Source organism: Hyperoodon ampullatus (genome assembly GCF_949752795.1).
Source record: "Hyperoodon ampullatus genome assembly, chromosome: 13".
NCBI classification, from domain to species: Eukaryota; Metazoa; Chordata; class Mammalia; order Artiodactyla; family Ziphiidae; genus Hyperoodon; species Hyperoodon ampullatus.
Window position 1 is genome coordinate 13,440,026 of NC_136926.1, and position 18,255 is coordinate 13,458,280.

General features: G+C 39.0%; 1 protein-coding gene across 1 annotated transcript in view; it reads left to right on the forward strand.

The window, feature by feature from the left end:
* The window catches only part of MED13L (mediator complex subunit 13L), a gene marked incomplete at both ends in the record, with an annotated part of 282,492 nt that overhangs the window by 238,882 nt on the left and 25,355 nt on the right, over positions 1 to 18,255 (forward strand). The window contains 7 exons of the mRNA XM_079717163.1: positions 836 to 1,061; positions 2,052 to 2,154; positions 2,448 to 2,572; positions 5,367 to 5,466; positions 10,456 to 10,676; positions 10,972 to 11,177; positions 15,435 to 16,372. Coding sequence (XP_079573289.1) covers positions 836 to 1,061; positions 2,052 to 2,154; positions 2,448 to 2,572; positions 5,367 to 5,466; positions 10,456 to 10,676; positions 10,972 to 11,177; positions 15,435 to 16,372 — 1,919 coding nt within the window. The remainder of the gene's footprint in view (positions 1 to 835; positions 1,062 to 2,051; positions 2,155 to 2,447; positions 2,573 to 5,366; positions 5,467 to 10,455; positions 10,677 to 10,971; positions 11,178 to 15,434; positions 16,373 to 18,255) is intronic.

Below are 18,255 nucleotides of genomic sequence, written 5' to 3' on the forward strand. Positions count from 1 at the left end.
CTGGCATAAAAAGGTTTCATCATAGGATTTAGCTATACTAGTATCGCTTTATTTTTGGCCTGCTGTTTGTTAATCAAAGAATATAGCTTTATGGGACCTTCCATATTGTGGTCAGTGCCCTCTTTGTGTGTTGACACTTCTAAGGAAGGCTTTGCATGCATTCAGGTATGTATCACGCATCTAGTAATAATACTTCAGAGTGCTTTTGAGCTACCCATTATTCTAAACAGTTTACACAGATTATCTCATTTAATTTTCACCACAACTGTATTGCTACCTTAATTTCATAGCTGAGAAAAAAACTAGGGTCATGCGGTTAGTAAATGACACAGGTGGAATTTGAACCTGGACAGTCTGTTGTCAGAGCCCACCTATGCTCTTAAGTGGAATCCATGGAATCAGAGACAAAAGTATATGTTCTTGATAAAAACTACTGAGATTTATTTAATTGTGAATACAATCTCTAAAATACACTTGTAGGTGAATTTTTAGGTGTTCTTTTTTTCTTTTTTTTTTTTTGCGGTACGCGGGCCTCTCACTGTTGTGGCCTCTCCCGTTGCGGAGCACAGGCTCCGGACACGCAGGTTCAGCGGCCATGGCTCATGGGCCCAGCCGCTCCAAGGCATGTGGGATCTTCCCAGACCCGGGCACGAACCCGTGTCCCCTGCATCAGCAGGCGACTCTCAACCACTGCGCCACCAGGGAAGCCCTTTAGGTGTTTTTTTTTTAAGTTTAGTTTAAGCTTTACAAATGCTTTATATCATTAAAAGTTGCTTTAAAAAAATCTAATCTTTTTATGTTTCTTGCTTAAATTATCATTTGTTTTCTCTTTCAGACTCTTAGCACAACCTAACAAACGGTTTAAAATATGGCAAGACAAGCAGCCCCAGATGCAGCCACTCCACTTCCTTGACCCATTGCCTCTATCACAACAACCTGGAGACAGTTTGGGAGAAGTCAATGACCCGTACACCTTTGAGGACGGTGACATAAAATACATCTTCACAGCGAACAAAAAATGCAAACAAGGGACAGAGAAAGATTCCCTGAAAAAGAATAAGGTACCATTTAACATAGAGAGAGTCCAGCCTGGTGTGGGTTTCAGTCTATGTCAGTACAACACGTGTGGGAAGACTTTGGAGGCAGAATGTTTGAGATAGTCTTGCCTGATTGCTCTGTCCCCATATTCATGCTCTTGGTACTATTGTATCGAACAGCGTATTGTTCCTTTTTATGTCATGGCTCACCTTTGTTCAAAAGTCAGCCGAACATAAATGAAGCCTCATATTTTCCAGGCTATAGCTTGTACAGTGCATGTTTCCTCTCATATGCTAATTCTTGTTGGCCTATGCTCCCTGCTTATTTCTTTTTAATTATTATTCCAAAATACCCAAAATGTAAGAAAAAATCTTGGTAACAATATCTACTGTTTATTGAGCGCTCACTGTGTTTACTGTGCCAAGCGCTTTATACCTCTATGTCTCTCTGAATTAATACCAACACCACTCCAAGACTGTGTCAGTATAATTTTACTGGTTCCATTGTCATAAAAATGAGTACTGTGGGTGTCTGCTGTCTTTAGCTTTAAGTTTTAAAACATTCTAAAATACTGGGCCATTTAAAGAGGTATTCTTAAGAATAGAGGAAGTAAGACAAAAGAGACCAGTATAGTCCAGGAGAATACTTCTTAGAGTCCTTTACAGAGATCTATCTAGATCCAAAAAGCTTGAAGCATAATTCAGCATCCAAAATATTATATTAAAGGCAGCTTTTAACACCATGGCAGGTCTGTAATCAAATGCCACCAGTACCATTGAGGCATAAAACCCTGACTGACTCAGATTGAGGGGAAAAGCGTGGGAGTTTTTGGTTCGGTTTAAATTCAGGGAAAAGGACATATCTTTTATTTCCTTTGGTTGCATAGACCATGGTTTATCATACTTGTGCTCATAACAAGTTCCATTCTACCCTCTAATTCTTTGTGTTCTCCCTCATATTCCACACTTTGGGTTGGTGTTCATGTGTTTTGTTTGGCTGAATTTATTATACAGTCAGAGGATGGATTTGGTACCAAGGATGTCACTACACCAGGTCATTCCACGCCGGTGCCTGAAGGGAAAAATGCCATGTCCCTTTTCAGTTCTACTAAAACAGGTGTGTACAATGATTATTTGCCTCACTTGGATTGTTGCTAAATTAAAATGCGAGGGAGATGCTTCTCTATTTAAAATTATATCCTTATTGTAATAGCAATAATTTGATCTCATCTTTAATGTATTTTTCAGTTCCTTTCAAAACTAATAAACGTATGTGGCAGTAATTGTCTCTAAATTTAACCGAAAACATAGGGAAACAGTTCACAGGCAGGGCTTGCTCATTGTCCTCTCCTCACTCCTTCTCCCTTGATGAAGTTGCTCATTCTGTGCCTTTTGCCTCCTTTCCCACAGATGTTCGGCAGGATAGTGCTGCTGGCAGGGCTGGCTCCAGTAGCCTTACACAGGTGACAGATCTGGCGCCTTCCCTTCATGACTTAGACAACATCTTTGATAATTCTGATGACGACGAACTTGGGGTGAGTCTGCTTTGGCTACACAAACAAAAATTCACTTAAGTGCATGGACTTATATCAGTGTTTCAGTATTTCTTTATAGTTTGGTCTACTGGACTGGGGGCTCTTATTTCAGGTTCTGAATGTTCTTCAAAAACGTTTGTATACCTTGAAAGGATTCTAAAAGTTATTAGTGTAGTCTGTAATACCCCTTGGGTTTTGTTTGTTGATGGCTTTTTTTCCATTAGTGTTATTCCTGTTGTAAATATTAAAATCTTACACATTTAAAAAAAAATCCTTCTCAATATCATGAGACTAACAGGAATGTATTATGTAGCCCCTTTAGCTCAGATTTTAAAAATAATGCCCATATAACTTTTTATTCATCTAATAAGTCATAGGTTAGTCAACATTTTGAGAGCGATTACAAGTATGATACATACTTTTTAGGATTATAGCATCGTAAGTTGGGAAATAGAATTTATACACATAGACGTTAAATAATACAAGGCGTCATATGATTAAAGTGACAGATAGGAATTTATAATTCTCTGGAGAGTAACTGAGCTAAGTCAGGAAATTTGTGTCCTCGTCCTCCTAACTAACCCTGTACCTTTGTGCAAATAAAAGTGCCTGTTATCTCTGGCGGACCTAGAGATGAGTAAGATAGGCCCCTCTTCAAGGAGGTCAGTTTATTAGTTTATTTTTCTTTCATTTATATATTTACTTTCCCATCTATCCAGTTTACATGTATTCGTTAATCATTTAATGATCAGTTCCTTTGTGGCAGGTACCCTAGGTTTACAGATAAAATTAAATTACCACTCTTATACTTGAGATACTCACAGACTTCAGGAGAAATAGCATATAAATAAAGTTAAAAATATACTGAGTCCTGTGAGGGCAGTAATTGACCTGAATCTAAAGACGCTACATGTTCAAGTGCAACATGACAGGCAAGCAGTGTCTAAGTAAAACCTTGAAGGTTAAGTTAAGTAGGAATCAGATTTCTACAGCCCCTTCTCACTTTAAAATAAAATGTATCCGATTAACAGATATTGTACACCATTACTATTCTAAGTACTTAGAAGATGAGGAGATAATAATAACCTTAAAGAACGAAATTGACTTGAAATGTGGAAAGACTAGGTTAGGGGGAGGCAGGGGAGGAATGTTACTTTGAGCCTGGAAGGAGCCTTGGTTAAGCTACAAGAATGAACTAGCTGGGCTTTGGGGGACAGTGTGCATGTGGATCTGTTTTCTGAATGGAGGGTAAAGATTGGTGGGGCTGGGAAGGTTTGTGGCCACTCTTAAGGCTTTAGACTTCAAACTGTACTGGTAATGTGCTCTTCCGGAGGCTGCTGATTGTGGAACTGACCTGGTAGAAGTGAGTGTTGTCTTCCATCAGTCCGATACACAGAAAGCAGGAGTACTATTTGGTAACTTGTTGGATTGAGACATGAGGACCGAAAATCGGGCAGTGGCTGCATGAAGGGAAAGGACATGGCAATGTGAAAAACTTTAGCAGAAGAAATGACACGTTTCCTTATTCTGTGACCCAGGCATTGGAGATCCTTTTTGAACTTGACTGTCTCCATTAAGCCATGCATTATCTAGGATTGGTTTTAACGAGGGCTAGTTCAGATGCTTTGGTGTGGTGACGGTGGGAAGAAAGTATGAAAAGTAAAGGAATCAAAAAGAAGTAGAAAGGGAGATGTAAGAAAAGAAAATAAACAAACCGTCGAGTAGCCTGGTTGCTGTTCACAGCCACCATCCCTAGTGATCGCTGTGCTCTGAGCCATTGTCCTTACTCTCTGTATAAATTATGAATTACTATTGGACTAAATGAATAAATGTTTATTCTGTTGTTTGAATATATTGTTAGTAATGTTAATATGCAAAGGAGATTGGACATTGTTTATCTAATTTTCATTTCTCTGAAATGATTGTTTCTACTTTGAGTTCTAGCCTGACATTTAATCAAGCGAACAGTTTACCTTAGAATCATTTTACTAATTCATCTTATTAGTAACTGGAATTGGGAGACTGTTGTCCAAGTTTTCATCTCATAGGTTTTAAAGTTAATTTTATATGTTTCAACTCTATGATATTGAATAAGTGTACATAAGTAAAAGGCCGTCTATTTGTGAGAATCTTTCTGCTTTATTTTATCTTGCCATCAATTCCTTTGAGTTCTTAAAGATAATCTTGCCTACTAAGGGACTTCATTTGTTTTGAATAACAAATCAGAGAAAAACCTTCTCTGTGCATTTCAATAATTTTGTGAGATAAGGTTATTTTTCATGAAGATGAACAGTAACTGTAGAAATAGGAATAGGAGATATGTATTTTTTTTGTGGTGAAAAATAAAAGAATAATAGTTTGGGAGGGCTTGAGGTCCTTCCTTTTAGCTGCCTGCTTCCAAACAGAAGGAAAACCAGACTGATAACCAATCACTACTCGGAGGTACCACCCTAATGTGATTATTGTGTCCCTGAAACTGCGTCTCTAATGACCTGGGAGGGAAGATTTGCTGAAGGTCTGCAAGCTCTGCTTTGATGGCACAGTCTGCTCTCACCAGATCCGTGACAAGAAGACTCAGTCAGTCTGTTTCTCATACTTGATAAGCTTGTAACCATCTCTTCTGTGTCACTGTCTGCTGGTATTTCTAGAAGTTCACCTGATGAATGCTATGTGAGGAAGCATCTTTCCTTTATTTTAAAATATCAATAGGCATACACTCTAAGGAATAGTGGACTGTCACCCTACTTACATACAAATGCGTTACTCAGCTTTAACAATAATAATCTGTTCTTAGGCTGTGTCACCTGCACTACGCTCATCAAAAATGCCTACAGTTGGGACAGAAGACCGACCTCTTGGGAAGGATGGAAGAGCTGCTGTTCCTTACCCACCAAGTAAGAAAAGGAAACTGAGCTTCAGCTTATAATTTACATATTATGTTTTCATACTCAGTGGTGCCTTGTCTGAGATTCCCCTCCTTTCCCCCATTTTAACAAAATACTGGCAGTGAATTAAAACTTGTATAAATTGGTGTTCCTAAGGTGGCAGGCAGCTAAGAGACCCATTTAAATTTGAATTCCTTTTCCTTTTGTTTTCAAATTAACTTCTGTGGTTTAAAATGTGAAAAACATGTTTTAGGTTTATTTTTGCAATAGCCCTTTCCTAGTAGGATAAATGCTGCATAGTGGTTTTCATAGCGATATTCCACTGCAAGAGCTTGTGTAAAATGTTTCAGTTTTCATAAATTTAATTCACACAAGGATAATGAATGTTTGTTTTCTGTGGTCCTTTTTCCAACAGATACTGAAGTTTTTGTGTTTCCTTAAGAGATCAACTAGTTTTATTACGTATGTGGGCAAAAAGAGAAACTTCCTTTTCTCTACTTATTCTTTACCCTAAGAAACATTCCACAAGAGAAAAGAAAGTCAGGATAGCTTATATGGATACTCTGAAGCTGAAACACAATTCCATTGCAAATCATTCTTTAATATCTTCTCATTAATTCAGCTGGTAATGAGAGCAAATTGAGGGGAAAAACCACCATGTCATAGGGATGAGTGAAAAAGTTTTATGAACCTGTAAATGTAGTGCTGATTTACTCAAATGTAGAAGTGTGAAGTATACAGAGATTGGATTTTGACAGCTTTAGTGGATCCATAGCTTTTTAAAATATGCAAAGCTTTCTCAAGCATGACATGTATGAAAATGAATGATGATAGCCAGCCAGTTGCTGTAGTTTTTTTTAATTAAACATTTTTCTTTTTTTATTACTCTGCACTGCAGAATTTTACAAACATGAAACTCACAGATTAAAAGAAACATGATTAAAGTAGATTCATCTGGAATAGGACAGATGAATGAATTTTTCCCTTGTATTTATTAACCAGTTACTCCTGCTTTTTTTTGACATTAAGTGATATGTAGCGATGTTAAATGTTAAAATGTCTGATAATTTGTCCAAGATTATTCATTCACAAACCATCCTGCTAGTAAGTGTCATTACCCAGTAAAGTATATGGTGTACTCTCTCTTCTTTCTCTCTCTTTTATTCCAAAAGGAATTGTTTCAAAAAGAAGCTACTCAGAATTTTATGATAAAGTACAGGTTATAAAAATTAATTAATTTGAAATATAGCAGAAATATTGGCATGAGGAAAATACAGATAAACCAAGGTCAAGAGGATCTTATTAATGTGTCAAAGTATGTGTGTATAAGTGTGTGTGGGGGGACATATACATAGTATTTCCTCCCAAGACATGGCAATGAAAATGGCATGGCAAGAAACTATCATCTCTGCAGTAGCTTACTGTACATGAAAGTGGAGAGACATATAATATGTAATGTCTAGAATAACACCATCCAACAGAAGTGCAAGGTAAGCCACAAAGGAGGGCCACATAAGTAATTTTAAATTTTCTAATAGTTAAATTAAAAAAGTAAAAAGAATCATGTAAAATTAATTTTAATAATATATTTTAACTCAGTGTATCCAAAACATTGTCATTTTTATATGTAGTCAGCATAAAAATATTTAGATGTTTTACAATCCATTTTTGTGCTAACTGTTTGGAATCTGGGGTATATTTTATACATGCAGCTCATCTCAGGTTGGATGGGGCCCATTTTGAATGCTCCGTAGCCATGTGGCTAGTGGATACTGTGTTGGACAGCATAGGTCCGTAATTATTCATTTGTGTATATACTAATGAAAGAAAGCGACACACAGTATCAGTGAGGTTTAGTTTAGTATCAAGTCTATGTCAAGATAGTATTGTGTTATATTAATTAAAACAGAAGTGTTTTTCTTAGGTTTTATTGTTAACCAGTCGCTTATGAATTTTTGTGTTTGAAAGAATGTCAATTTTGAAGTATGGGTCTTTGAGGAGGCAAAATGAAAGAGTTGGACATTTTATTCTACAAGAACACTTACTGGGCTTCCCTGGTGGCGCAGTGGTTGAGAGTCCACCTGCCGATGAGGGGACACGGGTTGGTGCCCCGGTCCGGGAAGATCCCACATGCCGTGGAGCGGCTGGGCCCATGAGCCATGCCCTCTGAGCCTGCGCGTCCAGAGCCTGTGCTCCGCAACGGGAGAGGCCACAACAGTGAGGGGCCCGCGTACCGCAAAAAAACACTTACTATTTGTGAGGGACTCTGCTAGGTGCTCTGGGCTGGGAAGAATACTGAGAAATTAGTGATGATGCTTTTGTTGGAGGGCTTCAGTCTTGTGCATAAATACTTGATGTTCAGAATAGGAGATGGTTGGTGTCCTTAATGGTGAGCTCCTGCTGAAGTGCAGTGGATCTTGAGGATAGGTGGGTATAAGTAAGTGGAGCATTGTGGGAAAGACATGTCAACTCCAGTCCATCCTGGTATCTGTTCCCCACACTCACTTTAGTCATTTTATGGGAAGAAAATTGAACAGGCAAGCCATGTATTTCTACTTTGGAGGACCAGAATGTTTCTCTGGGTTTCTGTTTTCTTTCTGCCGTACCCAGTTTGAGTCCAGTTCCCTGTTTTTCATCTCAAAACTTATTTAGGGTGATTTCTTTTCAGAAATTCATTCCCTGTGACTGAACAGCATTTCCATCTTTTTCTAATCAAACCAAAATTGGGAGGAAGGGCTAATTATTGCCGACTCTCATCACTTTATGAGTGTTTAGACGTACCTGGCAAAGTGTTCACTTCAGTGTATACTTTATCTCATTTAATGTGCAAAAAAAAATGAGGGAAATATTATTCTCATTTTGTAGATGAGGAAATTGAAGCTAGAGAGGTTAGGAGTCTTCCTGAAGAATATCTGATAATAAGAATGGTGAAGACCACTTTTTAACATGAATCTCTGGCAGGTGGAATCTCATTTCATCCATGCTTTTTGTGTATGTTCTCTTTTACCTTTGACAAAAATTATCAAGGTGGCTGAGGCTTTGAAAACTGAGATACATAACTGTGTTAGGTAACATCAAAGAAGTTGAGTAGCCCTGAATGGAAAAATGCCTTTATTACATTTCTTAGGGAAGGTTTAAAAACAAATTTAATAAAATAATTTGAGGATAAAATTTTGTACCACAGCCCAAATACTTAATAAATTAAGGAAAGGCTATGTTTAAGTTCACTGTCATTTTAACTCAAAGTGAATTTATAGTTTCATATTTTCCAAATACTTTGTTAATTAAGATTTGTCATGTAATATGAGTGTGAAGATTTTATGAAGCAGACTTGTGGTTTAAAATACTCCACTTACAAATTAATTTTATGTTAAAATTGACCAGTAGCTGCTCTTTGGCTTGGGAAAAGGTATAGGTGCTAAAAGTTAAAGATGATGAATGTATTTCAACTTTATATTTTGAATGTACTTCAACTTTATATTAAAGTCTTTAGCCTTGTTTTAAAAAAAATGTGTTGATCTGGTTGGTGCTACATCTGAAGAGCTGTTTTTCAGCCACAGAACTTATCAATTATATAGTCTGTCCAATGGTTCTATGATAGTTTCTGGCTTGGCTTGTATCCCTAATTCTGTGAATTGTTATATGTTCTTAAGGGTAAAATACTGTCACAGAAAGGTGCCTTGAAGATCACCTTGGGGGTTGTAGGTTTTCTTCTTCTTTTCTGTCTTTTAAAAATTTTTTTCCTTAGCAGCAGCAGGTACCATTTTGTCTAATGAAATCTCATACAGAATTATACTGTAGAAAATAAATAGAAGTGCAGCTTCTCTTAATGGAAGTGAAAATTTAGATCTGAAACCCTGCCTGTTGGCCTTGTTCTCCCCCTGTTGGCCCCTGAGGCCAAGAGAGGGAAATTATTCAGGATTATATAATTGTTTAACTAGGAAACATGGTAAAAATAGCCTAATGCAGAGGTTCTCACCTTTTTTCTGCTCCATATCATGGAGGCTTTCCCTTCCCCCCATAAACAAAGGAAAGAAAGCAAGCCGAATGAGAATCACACATCTAGTCAAGCCTTCCCTTTTAGATGATGGAACTGAGGCCATGAGGGAGGAAGTGACCAGACCACAGCAGCGCTGTGCTGGGAGCACGTGGGTTGGGGAACCCAGCCCACCGCTGCTTCTCTATACAGCCCTACCTTAGACTCTAGCTCAGGTCAGAGCATGGTACAGCTATTCTTTATTAATTTCTGATTCAGAGCTGTAAGTCATATTAAGATCTGTTCAGTGGTTACTGTTTACCTGTTTAAATATTGAAGTTGCTAGAAGGAGCAATGTGATTGGAAATTGGGACACCAGATATGATTCCAAATCACTGATTTGAACTTGTGGCTCCAAATGTGTCAGTAAATTTGCTGTACAGGACACCCCCTAGTGGCCAAATTTCACAACCGCAACTTGCATTTCATTGCATACACTCCTACTTAAGAATCAGTCCCTTAATGAGACACTATTAGTGATGATGGTTAACCTCATGTATATAACAATGATTTTTTTTAAAGGTTGAGAATCACTGATCTAAGTGTTTCTTAAAAGGTACTTTTTTCCCAGCTGATTTTCAATAAATTGTCTTTTGGTTCTAGATAGGATTATTGACCCTGACTATGAAGTTTCATCTCCTTAGATTTTTCAGGGAATCAATTGTTGGAAGAAAAAATGTATGTTATGTAGACTTTGTTCACATAATTAATGTGAAGCCAAATCATAAAGCATCAAGAGGATAGTGATAAAGTTGCAGCAAAGGATACTTTTCTGCTGATGGCCTTCTTCTTAGATACTTCCATTATTAATAGTCTATTATGTAACTGATATGACCATTCAATCAGCATTATTTCTGATGCCAACTAGAGGGCCTGCCTATGAACTAGGTTGTTTTCTTTTTTTTTAGCAGTCAGGCCTGTTACAAATTTTTTTTTCTTATTTTTTATCTTTATTTTTTTAGCAGTTGCAGACCTGCAAAGGATGTTCCCCACCCCTCCTTCTTTGGAACAGCACCCTGCATTTTCTCCTGTGATGAATTATAAAGATGGAATCAGTTCAGAGACAGTGACAGCATTAGGCATGATGGAGAGCCCTATGGTCAGTATGGTTTCTACACAGCTCACTGAATTCAAAATGGAAGTGGAAGACGGGTTAGGAAGTCCCAAGCCAGAGGAAATAAAGGTAATTGCCAATATATTAGTTATACAAAGACAGGGTGGTTTGAAAGCAAATTTTTATACAACTTCTTTAAAATAGTGTTGTCTGTATGCCATGTATACATAAGTTCCTAAGAGTTCTCTGAATTAGGTCATGAGGTAATTATAGTGTCTTTTGATTAAGTTAAAATTTTGGCTTTAGCATTTTTCTGTTGATCAGATAAAAGAGAAGTATTAAATTATAGTGATTTTTGTTGCTATTATGGTGTGTCCTAAAGTTGTTTACTAGCATTATCACCAGCCCCACTTTGTTGTCACAGGACTTTTCATATGTGCACAAAGTTCCAACTTTTCAACCTTTTGTGGGATCCTCCATGTTTGCTCCACTGAAGATGTTGCCGAGCCAATGCCTGCTACCTCTGAAGATTCCTGATGCCTGTCTGTTTCGGCCTTCGTGGGCAATCCCTCCTAAAATTGAACAACTGCCCATGCCACCTGCAGCCACTTTCATTAGAGATGGCTACAAGTATGTGCTGGGATTGTGTCGAGTTATCTGCTGTATCTAATATGATTTTTTTTTAACATCTTTACTGGAGTTTAATTGCTTTACAATGGTGTGTTAGTTTCTGCTTTATAACAGAGTGAATCAGCTATACATATACATATATCCTCATATCTCCACCCTCTTGCGTCTCCCTCCCACCCTCCCTATCCCACCCCTCTAGGTGGTCACAAAGCACCAAGCTGATCTCCCTGTGCTATGTGGCTGCTTCCCACTAGCTGTCTCTTTTACATTTGGTAGTGTATATATGTCCATGCCTCTCTGTCATTTCATCCCGGCTTACCCTTCCCCCTCCCCGTGTCCTCAAGTCCATTCTCTATGTCTGTGTCTTTATTCCTGTCCTGCCCCTAGGTTCTTCAGAACCTTTTTTTTTAGATTCCATATATATGTGTTAGCATACAGCATTTATTTTTCTCTTTCTGACTTAGTTCACTCTGTATGACAGACTCCAGGTCCATCCACCTCACTGCAAATAACTCAATTTCATTTCTTTTTATGCCTGAGTAATATTCCATTGTATATATGTGCCACATCTTCTTTTTTGTTTGTTTTTTTGTTTTGTTTTAATAGTTCTATCGTGATCTTCTTTTTTTTAAGTGTTTGTTTATTTTTAACATCTTATCCTTGCGCAGGGGCCATGCTAATCTTCTCTGTATCGTTCCAGTTTTAGTATATGTGCTGCCGAAGCGAGCACTGTGCCACATCTTCTTTATCCATTCAGCTGTTGATGGACACTTAGGTTGCTTCCTGATTTTTATCTTAACTAAATATTTACTTTAAATGATGACAGCATTTCATTTGAAACTGTCCTTTATTGGCCATTCATGTTTTTGTGCATATTATTTTCTGTTGAAAATATACGTTGAAAATTTTCTATACTAAATTTCATATACATGGAAAAATTAAGGTTATTTGTATAGAGAACCATGATGTTCATGGTCATTCAGTGTAAAATCAGTGTCTATCACAGAATCAAGCATTAGTTGGAGTGGGTAATATTTTTAGGGTGATGGTGGTAAGTACTTTGCTTTATATAATTTGATGATTTCAAATGTGTTTACTTAAGGCACTTTAAAATGAAGTATTCACATGATAATTTCTCTGTTATTGACCCCATGTCATGTAAGAAAGCAGCAACAGAATGGTGCTGTGATACGGGGGAAGGAAAAGGAAGTGTTTATTGTAGCTTGGACATGTTTCATACTGTTGCCAAAAAAGTTCTTACTGCAGCAGTGTAGAATCAGTTTCCCCTTTGAGTGATAATTTCTTAATAAAATAATTTAAATTCCATAAAATAAAAGACCACAAACTCAAATTTCTATCAGGACCAGGTAAGCAATATGTGGATGAAATGGACTGGGCAAAGCAAAAGACTTGGCACTACTGATGCTCGGCGTCATTGTGAGAGGCAGTGGGAGCGAGCAGGGTCAGTGATGAACTGTTGAGAGTACACCCCTTTTAAAGAGACTTTTTTTTTTTTTTTGCTATTCAAATACAGGGAATTGGAGACCTGGAATTAAATGTATCAACGTATTTCCTTTTTAAAAATGTTGACAGTTGCAAATTCCCTGGTGGTCCAGTGGTTAGGACTCCGTGCTTTCACTGCCTAGGGCACAGGTTCAATCCCTGGTCGGGAAACTAAGATCCTGCAAGCCATGCGGCAAGGCACACCGCGCCCCCCACCGGCAAAAAAAAAACCAAAAACGTGTTGACAGTTAATCCAGAGTTACATTCTAGGAGCTAAGAAAAATTTATGATCCAGTCCAGTCTGTGGGCTACTTCTTTGTGACCTCATATAAAAATCATCTTGATGAAATCAAGTTTAATTTTATAAACAGGCTTTATGCTTGTGTATGTAAAGTCTGTATGGGAATGAAAAAGTGTGGCAGAGAAGTGGTTTAAAAGAACATTAGACTTGGGGAAGTACAGCTATAGAGTCATAGGGCTCAGATTCCTGCCTTTTTTGTTTAGTCTCTGTATGGCCTTAAATGACCATTTTACTGGGTCTTCCCTTCTTTAGAACGGGGTTATCTTGCCCTACTTCCCACATAAGATTTTTTTCTGAGAACTCTGAGTACTTCCACAACCACCAGCAGTGTGAAAGCATGTGTTCAAAAGCACCCTGGATGGGAGGGCCTGGCTAGTTCTCTGCTGCTGTTCTCCAGTTGTGCCCTAGCTTATTTAATCTGAGACTGGTCCAGCACAGCTAGAGCGACTAGCACACCAGGAGTTAGCAGGCCATTCGCAAGTAGTGCAACAGCTTCCGAACCCATTCCACAGCTTAATCTCTTACACACACAAGCTTCTCAAACAGTGACATGCAACCCTTTGCTGTATGATGGTTTCAATAACCAATAATTTAGATCATTGTTTAGATCTATCGAATCTATCCTTTGCCACCCCACAGATTCTTGGTATTCTACACGGGTGCTGTTAACAGAACTGTCTCTGATGGAATGAGTGTTTGTATCTGCACCTTCCAGTGCGGCATCCACTACCCTGATGTTGTAGCTGTGCACCATTTGAAATGTTTCTAGTTGAGATCAAGACTGAATGTTTATTTTTATTTAAGTTGATTTAAATTCATCACATGGGGGTAGTGACTACCTTACTTACTGGACAGGACATTCTAGGCTATGGGAAATCCTCCTGCTGTGGTCTCCATTGCCCTGGACCCCCGCTTTATCACAGAGCACAGCAGCACTCACTTGATGCCGGTCATACTTGCTATGAGCTAACTTTTCTTACTTTCTCACTGTTGCGTATGCAGCATCTAGCATGGGGTGGGTACTCAATTCATTTTTATTGAGTGGGAAAAGTCAGGTTACTGTACAAGATAAACCATTTTTACTGCCTCGGGAGGAATTTAATTATTTAGGTTTTCAGTTAGTCGTCATAGTTCCCTTTGTGATCTGAACTGCATAATAATTTGGGGGTTTTGTTGAACAGAAAAATTTGAAAGGAGTCCAATTAGAGTAAAGATCATTATTACACACTTATTATTTTGGTCTCTGAGATAGCAATGATTGCTGATCAAGGTTTCTGGGTCATTTGTTATCTTTACTCAAAGATACCACTGTGCCTCAGATTTAACATTTCGTTGCAGTGACTGATTTGGATTTTCAGGTTGATAAGTTAGGCATAGCTGATTAAAAACCATAAGAAAATGATTTGAAGAGCCGTTACTTTATGACATTCTTCTTTCAAATTATAAGTGAATGAATACGTACTTTATTGGAGGAACATTAGTTTAAGCACAGTATTAACAGATTTCAGAAGAATTTTAAGTATTTAAAAAATCTATTTCTTTTGATACCTTCTAACTGGAAAGAATAATCCTGCGCTGTTTTACATGTACATCTAAGAATATATATCAGGAAAATTTTATTACAATAATAAAATAGCAGAACATTGCAGACACTGTTTTGTTTTCCATGTGGCTATTCCAAAAAGAAGTCGCTGCTTATGAGAAAATAGGTAGCACAGTGTGATCAGTCTCTGGGAGCTAAAAATAATTGTGCTATATAATGCATGACATATTGAAAAATAAAAAAATGAACGAATTGCCTACCACCCTACAGAAATCTGTTAGAAGTTTGGAAACTGTGATGCAATATACATACTTCTGGGCAGCTACCTAACTAATACTAAGTCCTTTTAGCAGCATGTGTAGTATTTGTATTAATTGTAATATAGTACTGGCCAGTGGGTTTCCTAAAATAGAATTCCCTCATGGTCACTCATTACTATAAAAATGCTAGCCTAGATAGGACTACATTTTGGAAATTAGAAAAATGTTAAATTTTCATGTGCATTTGATTATAACTACTTTAGAATCATATGTAGATTATAGCCTCAGAGAACAAGTACACTGGCAGAATTTCAATTTCAAAAAATGACAAAAATGTAATTGCAAATTAGATGGAAATTTCATCCTATGGTCTTCTAGCTACTTTGGCATCTGAGCTCAAGTGTTAAAGTTCTATTTAGTGGTCATAGGTTTTCAAAACTACATTGCCCAAATCCAGCATCATGTTTTCTTGTAAAAATAGTTACAGTTCCCTCAAAAGATTAAGATGAGGCTTAATCGAAAACTGAATAAACCAAGCGATAGCGTACATACATAAGAAATGCACAGGCCAGGTTGGGGGTGATTATGTGTGTATTCCAGCACCTGTGACCTGCCTCCCGTTCTCACTTGGTGCTGTCTCTTTGTTGCAGTAATGTGCCTAGTGTCGGGAGCCTAGCAGATCCAGATTATCTGAACACACCACAGATGAACACCCCGGTGACGCTGAACAGCGCTGCCCCAGCCAGCAACAGTGGAGCAGGAGTTTTGCCATCTCCAGCAACCCCTCGCTTCTCTGTCCCCACACCACGAACCCCCAGGACCCCAAGAACTCCCAGAGGAGGGGGCACTGCCAGTGGTCAAGGGTCTGTTAAATATGACAGCACCGATCAGGGGTCACCAGCCTCTACCCCCTCTACCACACGGCCTCTTAATTCTGTGGAGCCCGCCACCATGCAGCCAATTCCTGAAGCTCACAGTCTCTATGTGACTCTGATTCTTTCTGATTCCGTGATGAATATCTTCAAAGACAGAAACTTTGACAGCTGTTGCATCTGTGCCTGCAACATGAACATCAAAGGGGCGGATGTTGGGCTTTACATCCCCGATTCTTCCAATGAGGACCAGTACCGCTGTACCTGTGGGTTTAGTGCGATCATGAATCGCAAACTTGGTTACAATTCGGGACTCTTCCTGGAAGATGAGTTGGATATTTTTGGGAAGAATTCTGATATTGGTCAGGCTGCCGAAAGGCGCTTAATGATGTGTCAGACCACCTTCCTTCCGCAGCTGGAAGGAGCCAGAAAATCCCAGGAGCCACCGATAAGCCTTCTCCTCCTCCTGCAGAATCAACATACGCAACCTTTTGCTTCACTGAGTTTCCTGGACTACATTTCCTGTAACAATCGCCAAACTCTTCCCTGTGTGAGCTGGAGTTACGACCGGGTGCAAGCAGATAATAATGATTACTGGACGGAATGCTTTAATGCCTTGGAGCAGGGTCGGCAGTATGTGGATAATCCCACAGGTGGCAAAGTGGATGAAGCTCTGGTGAGAAGTGCCACTGTGCACTCTTGGCCTCATAGCAATGGTAGGTTTCCCAGAATACAAATTTGCTTTGAAAATGGTCTTGGTGTGATGATAACTTGCAAACTTTCTTTACTTTGTTATATATGACAAAATTTTAAATTTCATTTATTAAAAAATAGACATAACTAAAGTGAGAGCTATCTTGATATCACCCTAAAGTTAAGAACGGGGAGATGTTTTATATTGAAACACATTTGGAGAAGAGTAATTATTTTGTGGAAAAAAAGTTGTCTAGATTATACAAACTGATAATTTGCATACCCTTTCATGTTTAAGTCTACGCTTTCTTCTGGGTCAAGTTTCCATGATACTTCTTCCAGGAAGCCTTCTATCCAATTACCAGAGTATTTTCTCTTTCCTCTGGTTTCCCAGTATTTTGTGTCTCTGGTAACAGTGATCACATTTTACTTTGCATTGTGATTCCTGGGGCACGTCACTGTCTTAAAAACTCCAGTTGATAAACGTCTTTGGAGTTGGGCTCTAAGAGTGCTGAGCGCCTTGCTGTTCCCTTTCCTTATTGATTCACTGTCTATGCTGTGATGTGTCCTGCGGGGATAAAATGGTGAATGAAAGAGACAAGGTACCTGCCCTCAGGGACTTTCTAATCTATTTTGGAAAATGGATAAGCCTTCTCCTCCATCCTCCAGTTAAATAATATGCTTATTTATTTAATTATTCGAATCAAATAAATAAATAAGCATATTATTGCAAACCATTATAAGTGATGAAAACACGGGATGTCAGGGGACACTTCCTTGAAGCAGCAGTAACATTTGAGATCCCAACGATGAGTACAGGTTAACTGGGTGATGAGGGAGGGGGCGGGGAGTCGTGTCCCAGGCAGAGGAGGGGCGAGTGCAGTGGCCCAGAGTTATGTAGAGCATGGGGCCTTCAGAGAACTCAGAGAAGCCTAGAGACCAGCAGTGCTAGCTTGTCAAGAGCCTTTTGAGACATGCTGGGCACCGGGTCTTCATCCGAAGAGTCTTAAGTCAATGATGGGTTTTACGAAGAGACACTGACATCAGATTTGTGTAGTTAGGAAAAAAGGTACTCTATAAGGTGGGCTGTGGATTAGAAAATGGCGAGAATGGATTTGAGGAGACTGAGAAGTTCCTGCAGTAGATGAAATAAGAAACAGTAGCTTGGCTTAGTGTCCTAGCAAAGGAGATGGAAAAGAAGTGGAAACATTTAAGAGATGCTTGGGAAGTATTATTGCAGGACTTGGAAATGGGTTGGATTTGGGGGATCAGGGAGAGTGAGATATTAAGGAAGACACCCAGATTTGTGACATGTATACCTAGATGGACAGTGGTGTCATTCAAAGACAAGTGTACTGGGAGCTTCCCTGGTGGCACCATTGGTTAAGAATCTGTCTGCCAATGCAGGGGACACTGGTTCGATCCCTGGTCAGGGAAGATCCTACATGCCGCGGAGCAACTAGGCCCATGCGCCACAACTGCTGAGCCTGCGCTCTAGAGCCCGCGAGCCTAGAGCCTGTGCTCCGCAACAAGAGAAGCCACCACAATGAGAAGCCCGTGCACTGCACCAAAGGGTAGACCCTGCTTGCCACAACTAGAGAAAGCCCGCGCACAGCAACAAAGACCCAACTCAGCCAAAAATAAATAAATAAAATTATTTTAAAAAGATGAGTGTACTGGAGGAATATCAGGTCTGGGGAGAAAGGTCATAAATTGAGTTTTGGGAGTTCTAAAGATTTCTCTTGAGATATCCAGGTAGAGGTGTCAAGTAGACACTTGGGACTTTATGACCTGGAGCTCAGGGGAAAGAGTATATGGCACATAGATGATAACCCAAGTCAGGGGCTCAGAGGAGGAGGAGAGCTCACTGGGGAGGAGGACTATATGGAAAGGGAGGAGGGCCTGG